Source organism: Bison bison, unplaced genomic scaffold, assembly GCF_000754665.1.
Source record: "Bison bison bison isolate TAMUID 2011002044 unplaced genomic scaffold, Bison_UMD1.0 scf7180017864538, whole genome shotgun sequence".
Taxonomy (NCBI): Eukaryota; Metazoa; Chordata; class Mammalia; order Artiodactyla; family Bovidae; genus Bison; species Bison bison.
Window position 1 is genome coordinate 4,463,774 of NW_011495086.1, and position 14,295 is coordinate 4,478,068.

Sequence of the window (14,295 nt, forward strand, 5' to 3'; positions counted from 1 at the left end):
GCTTTTTTTGTCATTTCTTTTCCTTGGGCATGGTCTTGATCCCTGTCTCCTGTACAATGTCACGAACCTCAGTCCATAGTTCATCAGGCATTCTATCTATCAGATCTAGGCTCTTAAATCTATTTCTCACTTCCACTGTATAATCATAAGGAATTTGATATTTGACAGCAGGAAAGGAAACTTTAAATCAGAAAAGCATTTAAAGAGAATGGGCAAGGCTAACATTCCATACTGTTCTCTGGATAGTGTGTCTATTCAGGCAGCTGACTGGATTATCTACTCTGAGAGGCTAACTGAGCAAGGAAGGCAGATTTGAAAGGAGACAGCAGAACAGAGAAAGCGTACAGTAGAGGAGCAGCCTTCAGTGTGCCTGTTTAGCATGGCAGGGATGTGTGCATTTCCTCAGGATCCAGTGGACACAATAGAAAGCTGGAATTGAGAAACCATGCTGTGAACTCTCCCAAGAAAACCATCTGTGGCACAAGGGGCCTTGGACCTGAAATTAAGAAGCTGTAGGGTCTACCACTGGGTGCTCATAACAAGTTCATGGGCAGATGGGATGCTCAGAACGCCAACACCAAATAACTCAAAAATTACATGAAGAGAGTTAGTATTTGAGCATTCCACTTAGCCAGTCTGCTTTAATCCTAGAAGTAGTGGCAAAAAGGGGAGTGCTCTCTCATCAACCGGGGGTATATGAGAGAGATTTATGTGATATAATAACATTTGCAGCAACATGGATGGATCTAGAGATTATTAAGCTAAATGAAGTAAAGCCAAAGATAAATATATGATATCACTTTTATGTGGAATCTAAGAAAATAATAAAAGCAAATTTATTTGCAAAACAGAAATAAACTCACAGACTTAGAAAACAAACTTATGGTTAGCAAAGGGGAAAATCAGAGAAGGGATAAGTTAGGAGTTTGGTATTAACATACCAACTAGAATAACTAGAATATATAAAATGGGCTTCCCCAGTGGTTCAGTCGTAAAGAACCAGGCTGTCAACCCAGGTTTGATCCCTGGGTCAGAAAGATCTCCTGGAAAAGAAAATAGCAGCCTACTCCAGCATTCTTGCCTGGGAAATCCTGTGGACAGAAGAGCCTGGTGGGCTACAGTCCATGAAGCTTCAAACAGTCGGACACAACTGAATGTGACTAACTGAGTGAGACTGTTACTTTCCTATCTATACCCACTGAGTTGAGACTGATCAAAAACCTCTCAATAGACATGTTTGGTTAGCTCCTCCCTGCACTGAAAGGTGACATTAGCTGCCAGAACATTTTACCAGATGCACAAAAGGAAATAGGAAAGCAATATACAAGATACTTGGGATTTCCTCAAATCTTTCAATAGACCTTATGCAGAAGAACTGTTATGATGCACTTCCATTATAGACAACTATGTTGATAGCCAATGTCTTCACTCCTAGCCTGATCTGTTGCCTTAGGAAGCTTGTTACCTTGGTAATATCCTCCATTATCCAGCCAAACACACATGACCTACCATCACTCTCAGTCTAGAGGATTCTGGACCAAGCAGAAGCCAACACAAGGATTGCCTAACAATCCTATAGATTCCAAATGACTCGTTGAAGAATTGTACTTAAAAGTCCTGTATATTCCACAATGGTGTTCATAAAAACATATATGCTAATGAAAGAAGAGAGAAAGAAGAAGGGCGACTTTATAAATGGTCTCTTAAGGACTTCACTCGGAGGGCCAGTGGTTAAGACTCTGTGTATCCAGGGGGCACAGGTTCAATCCCTAGAATGGAGATCCCATATGCTACATGACACAGTAAAAATAAATAAATAAATAAAATCATGCTCTCTTTAACTTCAAAAGCTATTTCAAAACAGGTGATTTTATGTGATGATGATTCCTTCCTGCCTGGCCTATGAAACTCTGCATAATATATACAGGGGTGCAATGTGGAAAGACATTGGAACTATGGCCAATTTTTAAGGTTATAAGGTGGAAAGAAGTGAGCTCACACCATGAAAAGCACTGCTAGATATTCCTGCCGTCCTGCAAACAAAGTGCAGTGGCAGCTGTCACAATTTTTCTGGACTTAGGCTATGAGGAAAAGGAGCAGGTTTCTGAGTTTCCCCAGGAGACCACTCAGCTGTCAGTCCAAAACTGAAAAACAGCTCAGCAGGGACTCGTTTAAGAGTGTGAAATTCAAAGAACTGCAGTATAACATTGATTCCATCCATGCCATACTTACTAACTTTACTCGCAATTATGGAGAAATTATACTGCGCGGTGCTTTCTCTGTCTAGTAATTCATTAGTGGCGATGGTTCCTTCAGTCGCATCTATTGTAAAGTAGCTGTCCCCATCACTCTTCCAATCTATGAGGTACCTGTGTACAAAAAGAGGAGATGCAAATGTGCAATGATTACACATTCATCATAATGGCAGTCAGGCTACCTTGACACAGTTCCTTATTTTTCTCCCTGTAGCTATTACCCACCTTGCAATAAAGAAGAGTGTAAGTGACAGCTTCTTTATTGCAAAGTCAGTATGCTCAAGGGGAAACTGGGAATAATGAAAGATTTAGTACTCCTGCTGTTCATATTATTTTAGGGTCTTGACACCTTGAAAGCTCAGCAGAGACTAAAATTCTAAAGCTGACCATGGGTTTCCTTAACCTGCTGAATATTAAAACTTTTTCAAGCAGTAAAAGATTCCTTAATGGTAGCTGTGGGAAGAGCTGGGGGTGGGGTAGGCATCTGGAAACAGCTACAAAGAACTTAGGTCAGTACAGAGGTAGCATCTTTGTTTCCAAGGACAGAAAAAAAAAATCATGTTAGGGAAACTAAGGGGAAATTTTTAAACTGGCAGGTGCTATAATTGCACAGAAATATTTTCCTCAAACACACAAAAAATGACCATGGTTGTTTTATTACTCTTAAGTATCAGAACAAGTTTCTTATAAAAAGTGACCTTGGCTGTACTGTCTCTTTATGTTCTTTATTAGCCAAACTCCTTGATAGTAAATGATCTGCTTTCTTTATGTGAAATAGTCAGAATAAGAAATCCAAGAATATGAATTTTTTTAAAAAATATGCATTTGTATAAATCTTTATGTAGCAGTGAACATATAGAATGATATATGTAAAATTATTTTAAAGATATATTTTCAAACATCATATTAACAGACATTTTTAACTCTTTCCATGTGCCAGGTATCGTTCTAAACATTCATCACCATTTTTGTGATTAGAGAATCAAAGTGAGGTCCTTACAAACAGTGGCTGAAGACAGATGACATCATTGTAGTCAGCCCCTCTAAATCCCCGGTCATCAGGAAATGTTAATTAAGGCTTGTGTTTCAAAATAGCAAGTTTTAATCTTGACGAACAGGTTATTTAAAATCAGGACAGTGTGCATAGCATTTTAGAACTAGGTCAAAACTAGTTCGTCTTTATAGGTGGAGATTTATAACTTGTCAGTATTCATTAGTAACTGATAGGATCAGAGTAGGAACCAAGCTTTTTATCTGCCTTTGACATTTCCATTGTTGATTTCTGAAATGCATTGATGCTTTATGAGTTCAGCGTAGCATACTGTCTCATAGAAATGATCTCAAAAATTATAAATGAACTTAAAAGCCAGAGACTACAGCATATAATGAGCTTCATTCTTTCTATTGCAAGATGCCCTTTTTGGGACAAAAAAGCATCTTCTCACAGTACCCATTTTTAGCACCTTTATTCAACTTGGTAACATGCCTAATTTGAGGCAGATTATTACTGAACTTCCTTGGTGACCATAGCATTTCTGAAGAATTACTGGTGTAGACTAACAGTGGCTGGTGTTTAATGGTAGAATTCACTAAATATTTGCTGAGTGCCGACTATGCTGCAGACATTGTAGTAAGGTTGAAGCACAAAGGAAATTATAAAGTATAATGCTCACTAATAATGAGTCTAGTTGGAGGAATGTATATAAAGAGGATTATTATGTTTGATAGAAGGACAGAAAAGACAAGACACGAGTACAAAGAAGATCCCTGGTTCAACACCTGTTGGTTCAGGCAAACCTTCCTGCACACGATGTTTGACTGGCACTAGAAGGCTATAAGGAGAAGGCAATGGCACCCCACTCGGGTACTCCTGCCTGGAGAATCCCATGGATGGAGGAGCCTGGAAGGCTGCAGTCCATGGGGTAGCTGAGGGTCGGACATGACTGAGTGAATTTACTTTCACTTCTCACTTTCATGCATTGGAGAAGGAAATGGCAACCCACTCCAGTACTCTTGCCTGGAGAATCCCAGGGACGGGGGAGCCTGGTGGGCTGCCATCTATGGGGTCACACAGAGTCGGACACGACTGAAGTGACTAGCGGCAGCAGCAGCAGAAGGATATAAAGGAATTATTTATGAGAAGAGAGAGGCACACAAAGTAAGGAGAGGAGGAAAAATATTTTAGGAACATCAACAGCAGCAGCAAAACCATAGACTGCAAAACCAAGCCCACCAGGTTCCTCTGTCTTTGGAATTCTGCAAGCAAGAATACTGGAGTGGGTAGCCCTTTCCTTCTCTAAGGGATCTTCCTGAGCCAGGGATCGAACCCAGGTCTCCTGAATTGCAAGCAGATTCTTTACTATCTGAGACACCAGGGAAGCCCCCTTTCACTTTCAGAAGGCTATAAAGGAATTATTTATGAGAAGAATGAGGCAGACAAAGGAAGAGGAAAAGGTATTTTAGGAACATCAACACCAGTAGGAAAATCATAGTGATTTTGTGGGAAACTATAAGCTGTTAGGAATTTCAGTAAAATATTTGAAAGAAATAATAACCTGAAAAAAAGATGAGCTATTTAGGTCAAGGAGGATAATGTAAATTATATTAAGGAGATAAAACATGATCTTATAGTTAATGAACAATTCAAAGGGTATAATTAGGGTATGGGATAACTGTTAATCACTTTTAAGGCAGAGAGTGAATGTATTTGAAGGGGACAAGACTGTAAGCATTTCCCGTAAACCAGAATCTTTCCAACAGACAAAGAGAGTCACCAGAGCTGGGAAGAGATTTAATTCAATGGGTTGTGAGTGGTTGAAATAACTAGGGCTATGCAGGCTGGGCTTCCCTGGTGGTGCTAGTGGTAAAGAATCTGCCTGCTAATGCAGGAGACATAAGAGATGTGGGTTCGATCTCTGGGCCCGGGAAGATCCCCTAGAGGAGGGCATGGCAACCCTCTCCAGTATTCTTGCCTGGACAATCCCATAGACAGAGGAGCCTGGTGGGTTACAGTCCTTGGGGTTGCAAAGAGTGAAACACGACTGAAATGATTTAGAACGCATTCACATGCAGGCTGAAGGAAAGAAGACCCGAAACATGCTGGTGTCCTTTACTTTGACTAGGATACTCATGTGAAGTGGGTGTCAGATTTACTTGTCATTTCAGTGTGATGGAGCTAGGACAGGAAAATGGAATCTATAGAAATTATTATTTTGGATAAATAGAATGAAGACTTTGATGTCAGAGCTGCACAAGGTCATAATGGGTTTCCTCAGAAAACCATAAGCACCAAGAGTAATCAAATATTGATGTCCAAATATTCATGTTTGGTGCAGATATGGTAGAGCATTAAATCTAAGCATGACTGGAAAGCCTGAATATAACTTGAAGTGCTGAATTTCTACTATGAATATCCATATACAATGGATGGAATTCCCATACACTTTTCATGGATGGAATATTTTTTTAATTATTGTTTCCTGTGATCGTTCTGTTCTGATCTTAACAAACATATTTTGCTCTGAGCACTACAATAAAGTCTCACTTTTCAAACATATGCTTCCTTTTTTCCTAAGCCCTATTTTAAATAATAGCTTTATCCACATACTATTGGAGAAGGGAATGGCATCCCATTCCAGCATTGTTGCCTGGAGAATTTCATGAACAGAAGAGCCTGGTGGGCTGCAGTCCATGGAGTTACAAAGAGTCAGACATGACAGAGCGACTAGCACTTCACATACAATACAATTTCCCAAATTAAACTGAACAATTCAATCATTTTCATATATGCAAGTTGTGGGATAGGTGGTAAGTTTTAAGATGTTTTAAACTTATTAACTCATTTTTTTTTCATTTAATTCATTACTTGGGGTAAGCTCCAATTACCTGGAAACTTCACTTCTATAGGTTGAAGATTGTGAAGATGTGGTGTTTCTGGATTTCTCCTCTGCTACTTCCTTTTGCATTGAGTGCATATTATTCCAATGGAATATTAATTATTTTATTAAATAATAATGTTATACTCTGCTGCTGCTAAGTCACTTCAGTCAGGTCCGACTCTGGGTGACCCATAGACGACAGCCCACCAGGCTCCCCCGTCCCTGGGATTCTCCAGGCAAGAACACTGGAGTGGATTGCCATTTCCTTCTCCAATGCATGAAAGTGAAAAGTGAAAGTGAGGTTGCTCAGTCGTGTCTGACTCCCAGCGACCCTATGGACTACAGCCCACCAGGCTCCTCCATCCAAGGGATTTTCCAGGCTATATTTTTAGTTATTTTCTTTTTATCTGCTTCAGGCTTGACTGTATACTGCTTAACATAGATTGAAATTTATGCTAACTTAATTCTAATAAAATATAGAAATTTTACTCCTATGTAGCCATGTGCTATTATATATATGAAAAGTGAAAGTGAAGTCACTCAGTCCTGTCCAATTCTTTGAGACCCATGGACTGTAGCCTGCCAGGCTCCTCCATCCATGGGATTTTCCAGGCAAGAATACTGGAATGGGTTGCCATTTCCTTCTCCAGGGAATCTTCCTGACCAAGGGATTCAACCCAGGTCTCCATATTTTGGGTGGATTCTTTATCAGCTGAGCCACAAGGGAAGCCCCTACACACATATACATATATGTTAACATATTTTTTTCCTTGTGGTGTCTCAGTGGTAAAGAACCCACCTGTCATTGAGGAGACACAAGTTTGACCCCTGGGTCTGGAAGATCCCCTGGAAAAGGAAATGGCAACCCACTCCAGTATTCTTGCCTGGGAACTCTCATGGACAGAGGAATCTAGCAGGTTGCCATCCATGGGGTCACAAGAGAGTCAGACACGACTTAGAAACTAAACAACAACAATCTATAGTATATTGATATCGCAAAAAAAGTAGTAAAACATTTTTATAATTAGTAACTTTATAATCTTATGTCTATTAAAGCTGGAAAATAAAGGGAAGCAAATATTTTGGGAAGAGCTAAAGAATTGATGCTTTTGAACTGTGTTGTTGGAGAAGACTCTTGAGAGTCCCTTGGACTGCAATGGACTCCAACTAGTCCATTCTAAAGGAGATCAGTCCTGGTGTTCATTGGAAGGACTGATGCTAAAGCTGAAACTCCAATACTTTGGCTACCTGATGCGAAGAGCTGACTCATTGGAAAAGCCTCTGATGCTGGGAGGGATTGGGGGCAGGAGAAGAAGGGGATGACAGAGGATAAGATGGTGGATGGCATCACTGACTTGATGGACATGAGTTTGAGTGAACTCCGGGAGTTGATGATGGACAGGGAGGCCTGGAGTGCTGCGATTCATGGCGTTGCAAAGAGTCGGACATGACTGAGCGACTGAACTGAACTGAACTGAAAGTTGTCTAGACGTACAGACTCTTTTACCCTGGGAAATTCTCTAACTTCTACAGGTCCTGGATGGAGGCAGGATGGTCTTTTCATTTCATTCTCATTTCGACTCTACAGGAATGAAACAAACAACATTAAGTGAGGGTGACTAGACTCCAAATTTTCAGCCTACCTGGGAGAGGACTTCTCCCTGTAAGTGAGGTTGAGTGAAGGAAGCAAGCGGCCAATGGCTCAACTAGGAATTTCACTCCTGAGAACTCAGAGGTGTAGATTGGAAACACTGGCATCCTGCCCCTCCCAGCAAGACGATATATCCCATGACTGAGAGCTGAGGACAGAGGAGCCATCTTTTCTCAACCATTCTGTCCAGGGTCCAAAGAGAATTCTCTATGCAGCTTAGCTGGTAGATGAGTATGGAAGTGAGAGAGCAGGTCCTGGGTCAAGTTCCATAGCCTCTTTCTGTTCTAAAGTTTTACTCCGTCTTCTTGAGTAAATGTTTCGTCATTTTCTATATGCTTTTAGTAAATCTTCCAAAGAGAGCAAATGGTTTTTAGTAAGCTTTAACAAATAATTTTCACCATTTATGCTTGATTCACTGGAAGAACTTCTCATGCTGCCATTCCTTAAGTAGAATCTCCATTAGTTTCAGGAATTCCTTTCTTCTTTTCTCATTTACTCCAGTTAAACTGCATGATATTATTTAGAGCTCTTCTGTGTTTAAACCATTGTAGAACAATGCAATGAATAGGTCCTTCTTTGCTGTCCTTAAAATTCAATTGTTTTGCAGATTTTGGCAAACATAAGACAGATTATACACATTTTGTGCCTGTGTTTGTCTCTCTTACTCAAGGCCCTCTAAATTACTCGTGGCCCCTTTATCTCTGTGTTGCCAAGGATCTGAGGTGTTATCTGCACATAGCATCTGCAACTTAAACCTTACCTGGAGTTAATGCACAGATCCTACTACCTATAGAATAGTTAAATATTTCTACTTCAAGGAAATGTCTTACTTAGGACAATCCACTATTTCAGGTTTGCTGAGTGAGGACTTACTCAGTACTAGTACTGAGTGTCCTTGGTCCCAGAAAAAAAAATGGAAAAACTGATCAGCTTACTTCTAGTTAACACTTACAATTTATAAAGCTGATTTAAACAGAATATGTGTACAGTGAATAACTATAGACTCACAGGTCATTTTTTAAATATAACTTTTACAAATATTTTATTTGTTTGTTTTGGCTGTTCTGGGTCTCTGTTGCTGCATGGGCTTTTCTCTAGCTGGGGAGAGTGGGAACTACTCTCTAGATGTGGCGCATGGGCTTCTCTTCTCCGTTTGGTGGCTTCCCTGGTTGCAGAGCATGAGCTCAGCGTTTCTGGGCTCTAGAGCACACGTTCAACAATTGTAGCCCACAGACTTACTTGTATTGTTGCATATAGGATCTTCCCAGACCAGGAATCAAACCCATGTCTCCTACACTGGCAGGTAGATTCTTTACCACTGTGCTGGAATTCCCACAGGTCATTTTTAACTGTAGTTTTAACTTTTTCCGGTAATGAGTTTAAAAATTCAAGAACTTAAATATTGCATCCATAAAATATGTGCCTATCTCTGTTGATACATACACATATATACATATATGTGTATATATCAAACCAAAATTCAATATATTGGAAAGTGAACAGGCAAATTCCATTTATTTAGTTATTTCAGTCTAACACTGAGATAAAGTTTGTATTCCATAAATTAGCCGCTACTGAGAGGCAAAGAAATATAGAATATTTCTTTGTATAGAATGAAGTATAGAATGAAGAACATGAACTTTTTGGAGAGATAACTAGGGAAATATACCAGTTCCTTCACTTACCTTGTGCAACTATATTAGGAATCTTTCTCCCTATTATCTGTTCTCCTAGTCTCTTACAAAATTTGGAAAATAATACCGATCTAGCCATGTAAGGGAAAGTGTGGTACAGATGAAATGAAATAAGATATATGTATCCAGTTATAGAATCATACGTGTGGGATGTTTACACGCAGTACATGTGTGTGTTATCTATCCTTTCCTCCCACTCTCTTTCCACATTATCCATTATTTTGTATTATTTTTCATTTAAAAACAATATGCTTTGTTGTAGCACCAAATTGTAACATATATATCTTTCAATTTTAAAACATCTGAGGGTCTTCCCTTGAAATCCAGTGGTTAAGATTTCACCCTCCCGATTCAGGGGATTCTGATTGGATCCCTCATCAGGCAACTAGAGTCAGATCCTGTGTGCCACAACTAAGACCCATTGCAGCAAAAAGAAAAGGAAAAAAAAACCTTCATGAAATACAAACCCCCCACAAACCCTAGAAGCACAAACCACTGGAACAATGTCAGGCTTTATTTCTTACAATAGTGCTTTTGCTTGGTCCTCATTCACAGTTTTCTGGCATCTAGTTTTTATCTCCATCATCTTGTGAAGTTGGTACCCTTTTTGTTTCTATGTTATCCTCTCAGAAAGCTTGGTGGTGGGTTAGTTGCTAAGAAATGTCTGGCTGGCTCTTGGAACACCATGGACTGTAGCCCTCCAGGCTCTTCTGTCCATGGGATTTCCCAGGAAGGCATACTGGAATGGTTGCCATTCCCTTCTCCAGGGGATCTTCTCACCCCAGGGATCAAACCTGAGTCTCTGGCATTGCAGGCAGATACTTTACCAACTGAGCCAGCAGGGAAGCTTCAGAAAGCTTACTGCCTTCTGAATATTTTCTACTTAGTGAAATATCTTCAGCATCCTCCTGGAACTGGTCAAACTCTTAATACTAGGTCCTGGCATTTTCCTAAGGTCCTATCTTAGTGTGAGTGGCTAATCTCTATGCCTGACTGAATAATAAACTTGAGACAATGACCATCTTCTATTGTGATATTTTGCCCAGTATAAAACTTAGGGGATATTGGTAAGAACTGATCATCAGTGAACTGACAATGAAAACATTCCTACATTTCCTGGATATTTTCAGAGAAGACATGACCCAGTTCTAAAATGCCTTTGATCAGTTTCTGGAAAACACCATCCCAGTGTGAGCCATCAGTAGTTTACTTTGCTACAGCCACATCCAATCTAAGGGTAGATTGATATCTTAATTGCAACTAATCACAACAGTATAATATGAAATATCTAGCTTGGCCCAGCTCACCAGTTTAAATGAGTAAAACCTTCAGATACTGTGTGTTTGACTAATCTTATACTTATTAAGTGAGAAGATGATATTCAAATGAAAAGGTATTTATGATCTAGATGATACAAATCTGTAGTTCCTAGTATGCATGGTGACTGTTGCTAAGAAATTTGTTTTAATAATTGAATGGAAATCAAAAATTAATGCATTAACTTAATCTGCACAAAACACTTGACAGAGAGCAATTTTATTACTTTTTTGTAAATGAGTTTTCAGAAATGTCTCAAAGTTTTGTTCTCTTCATTAGGTATGCATTTCCCTTAAAGTTGTTTCTTTTAATTTGCCTAATAACTTTCTCACAGTTAATGGAAAAGCTAACTTTGACCCTGTCCTAATTCTCAAACACATTTTATACAAAAGTACTTGATGACACAGAGTTATGTTAAAAGTATTACATTTCATTCTTTAAGCAATAAAATGTAGAAGTAATGGCTCAAGTCCAGATAGGAAATATTATTTTGTTAAATTAGTAAAAATAGATCAAAATATTTTCACTATTCTCTTATGTTTGTTTACCTTTTAAAAATTATGTCTGGTTGCAGATAACTAAATGAAAATAAATTCAGTTCAATTTATTTCCATAAACATCTTACAGAGAACTTAGGCCACACACAACACTTAGAATGTAATTGCTTCATCAACTTCACAATTACATTGTTTCGTGGGAATCCCTATATGTTTCTCTCAAACTTTCAAACTTTGTTAAATAGTAGTTCTAATTTCCTGCTAGTTTTTTTTTTTTTCTTTTCTAATCCTCCTCTTCATTCTTAGTTTCCTCTCAGCAGAATTAAGTCATATATCAGTTAAGATAGATCCCCTTGTTTATTTGAAATGTCTGATGAAAAGATAAACACATTATCAAATTATTAAATTAATAAAGGCACAGTTCATCTACCTTTAAATTCCATCTCGAGACATGTAATAAGTGGAAAATAAGTCTCTAATGATAAAGGAATATACCCTAATCTACATAGTATTGAGATCATAGCTGTTATACATTTTTATTTTCTTCAATGTAGCTTAAGCTCTCCTCATTATGGGGTTTTTTTTTTTTTAGTCATTTTTTAATAGTCACACATGGTTTTCTGCCTGTGTGTGGCCTTACATAACTAGATGTCAACTCTCCTCTGCCCCCAAGGCTTTAAACCTGGTTTTTTATTTATTCTGCAGGAACCTCAAAGCAGCTTCCTCTAGTGGAAAGAAAATTAAGTTTAGGCAAATATTGATTAAATATGGGTTCTACACTTAAGAACTTAGATAGCAAACATGTAGTAAAAGTTTTTTTCAGTATTAAAAATATGAACAGTAATACCTGGCTAAGTGAGTAAATTATGTGATCATACCTTTGCTCATGGTCTTCCCATGAAACCTTGCCAAAACCCTCTAGAAAATATTTGTTGCTTCCTTAAAAAAATTGGGGGGCTTCCCTGATGGCTCAACAGGTAAAGAATCTACCTGCAATGCAGGAGACACAGGAGATATGGGTTTGATCCCTGGATCAGGGAGATCCCTTGGAGGAGGAAATGACAACCCACTCCAGTATTCTTGCCTAGAGAATCCCATGGACAGAGGAGCCTGGCTGGCTATAGTCGAAAGGGTTGCAAAGAGCTGGACATGACTGAGGGACTGAGCAGCAGTATTACAAAATTCTATATTCTTACTTCTTTTATCTTATTTACATATTTGAATTTTTGTTAACAGGCTTTCTCAAATGAGAAGGATAAAATAATTATATTTTATTTTAGTGATTATACAGAAAGTTTGTTTAGAGCAGGGCTGAATTTATTGTTCCATCCATAATATCTTGTACTTGCATGTATGCATTGAATTATTTTATAAAGATATCTGACTGTTCCTTTTAATAATAACCTGATCACATTTCAAGCATGGAAATATGTTTTATACCTTTGAGTATACAGACATACTTATTCTGAAGTCTTTTTATGTAGCCATATCACAACTATTCCCTTGAACTGAATCAAATGCCAGTTGTTGCAAATCAAGTTGGATCTATTTACTCTCACTGAACACCGTGGCCAATGTCTCTGAAGAAAGATGTCATTGTAACTAGAGTCATTTACCATTTGCTACACAAATATGGGCATCACATTTGAAAAAAAGCTTTTATTTTCTGTTTTTTTTTTTTTTCTTTCTGATAACTGATCTTCCATTTCTTCTTTGTGATTTGTCAACTGTTTAGCTCCTTTTCTCTGAAATTTACTCACATTCTCTTAACTCAAAAATAATCTTGGACAGCTTATGAACTGGATTCTGACTATTATAATTTTCATGGTGAAAGATTTATATCAGTTTAGGATATATTTGAAGTAACAATCTTTAAAAAAATCAAAAATATAAAAATTCTAAATAACTGATTTTTTTTAAAGTTATTCTCTAAAAGTATGTAAATTATAGAGAGGAGGGAAAGAGCTATGAAATTTACACTTACATAGAGCACTCAACCCTTTGAGAGAAAGCAAAGAAACTGAAACTCTAGCAGACAAAATGCAAACTGCAAACTTTAGGTAAGTAATAAAGAACATAGACTTAAGGACTTCACTAGCCATTCAGTGGTTAAGAATCAGCAATTCCAATGTGGGGGCATGGGTTCAATCCCTGGTAAGGGAATTAAGATCCCACATTCCATGTGGTGTGACCAAAAACAAAGAAAATACAACAACAAGACAAAAAACATAGACTTGGACATTGCTTCACTCTGAGGAGGTACATGAAGCACATAAAGATAGCTTCAAGACATTCACCATCATGACTATTATCTGGACATTCAGCCATCATATCATTACAAAAATGCAAAATTCATTTTAAAATAAAAGCAAATACATCATTGGATATCAAGACCCAATCCTTATAAAATTAGAGCTATAAATCAGTATCATAAATCCACTGAATTTTGTCAATAAATTCTTAGCTATATCTAAATCTTGTAAGAACTTTGTAGTTGTCTAGAAAAATAAGAGATACTGAACCACAAGTAATAACCATTTTTTCCATATGTACAAGAATGTCAGCAAAAGAACTGTATTTTTTTTAATTTTATATTTCTAGCCTGACCAATGTCAATGTTCACGTACCTGAATACAACACTTTTCAGGTTTAAGTAAAGTTATTGTAAGTTTTAAACAAGATGAACCTATGTAAAGTGTTTAGAATGCTTGCAGGCATATAATAAGGTCCATGGTTATCACATATTAAAGAATCAAATATTGTACATTTTTTACTGACAAGTTTTGGCATTCTATTTTAACAAGTTACTGAAAATTATTAAATTTTACTTGTATTCCCCCAAATTCTGGAATTACAAAGCAATGCAAAAAACTAGATAAATGCCTCAATAAATCTTTATTAGCAGAACAATTAGAATCTAGCTAACAGACTGGTTCCAAGTAGGAAAAGGAGTACATCAAGGCTGTATATTGTCACCCTGCTTATTTAACTTATATGCAGAGT

General features: G+C 37.8%; 1 protein-coding gene across 1 annotated transcript in view; it reads right to left on the reverse strand.

The window, feature by feature from the left end:
- Positions 1–14,295, reverse strand: part of CDH12 (cadherin 12, type 2 (N-cadherin 2)) — a 343,779-nt gene that overhangs the window by 34,730 nt on the left and 294,754 nt on the right. Inside the window, exon 7 of the mRNA XM_010832134.1 lies at positions 2,233–2,369. Coding sequence (XP_010830436.1) covers positions 2,233–2,369 — 137 coding nt within the window. The remainder of the gene's footprint in view (positions 1–2,232; positions 2,370–14,295) is intronic.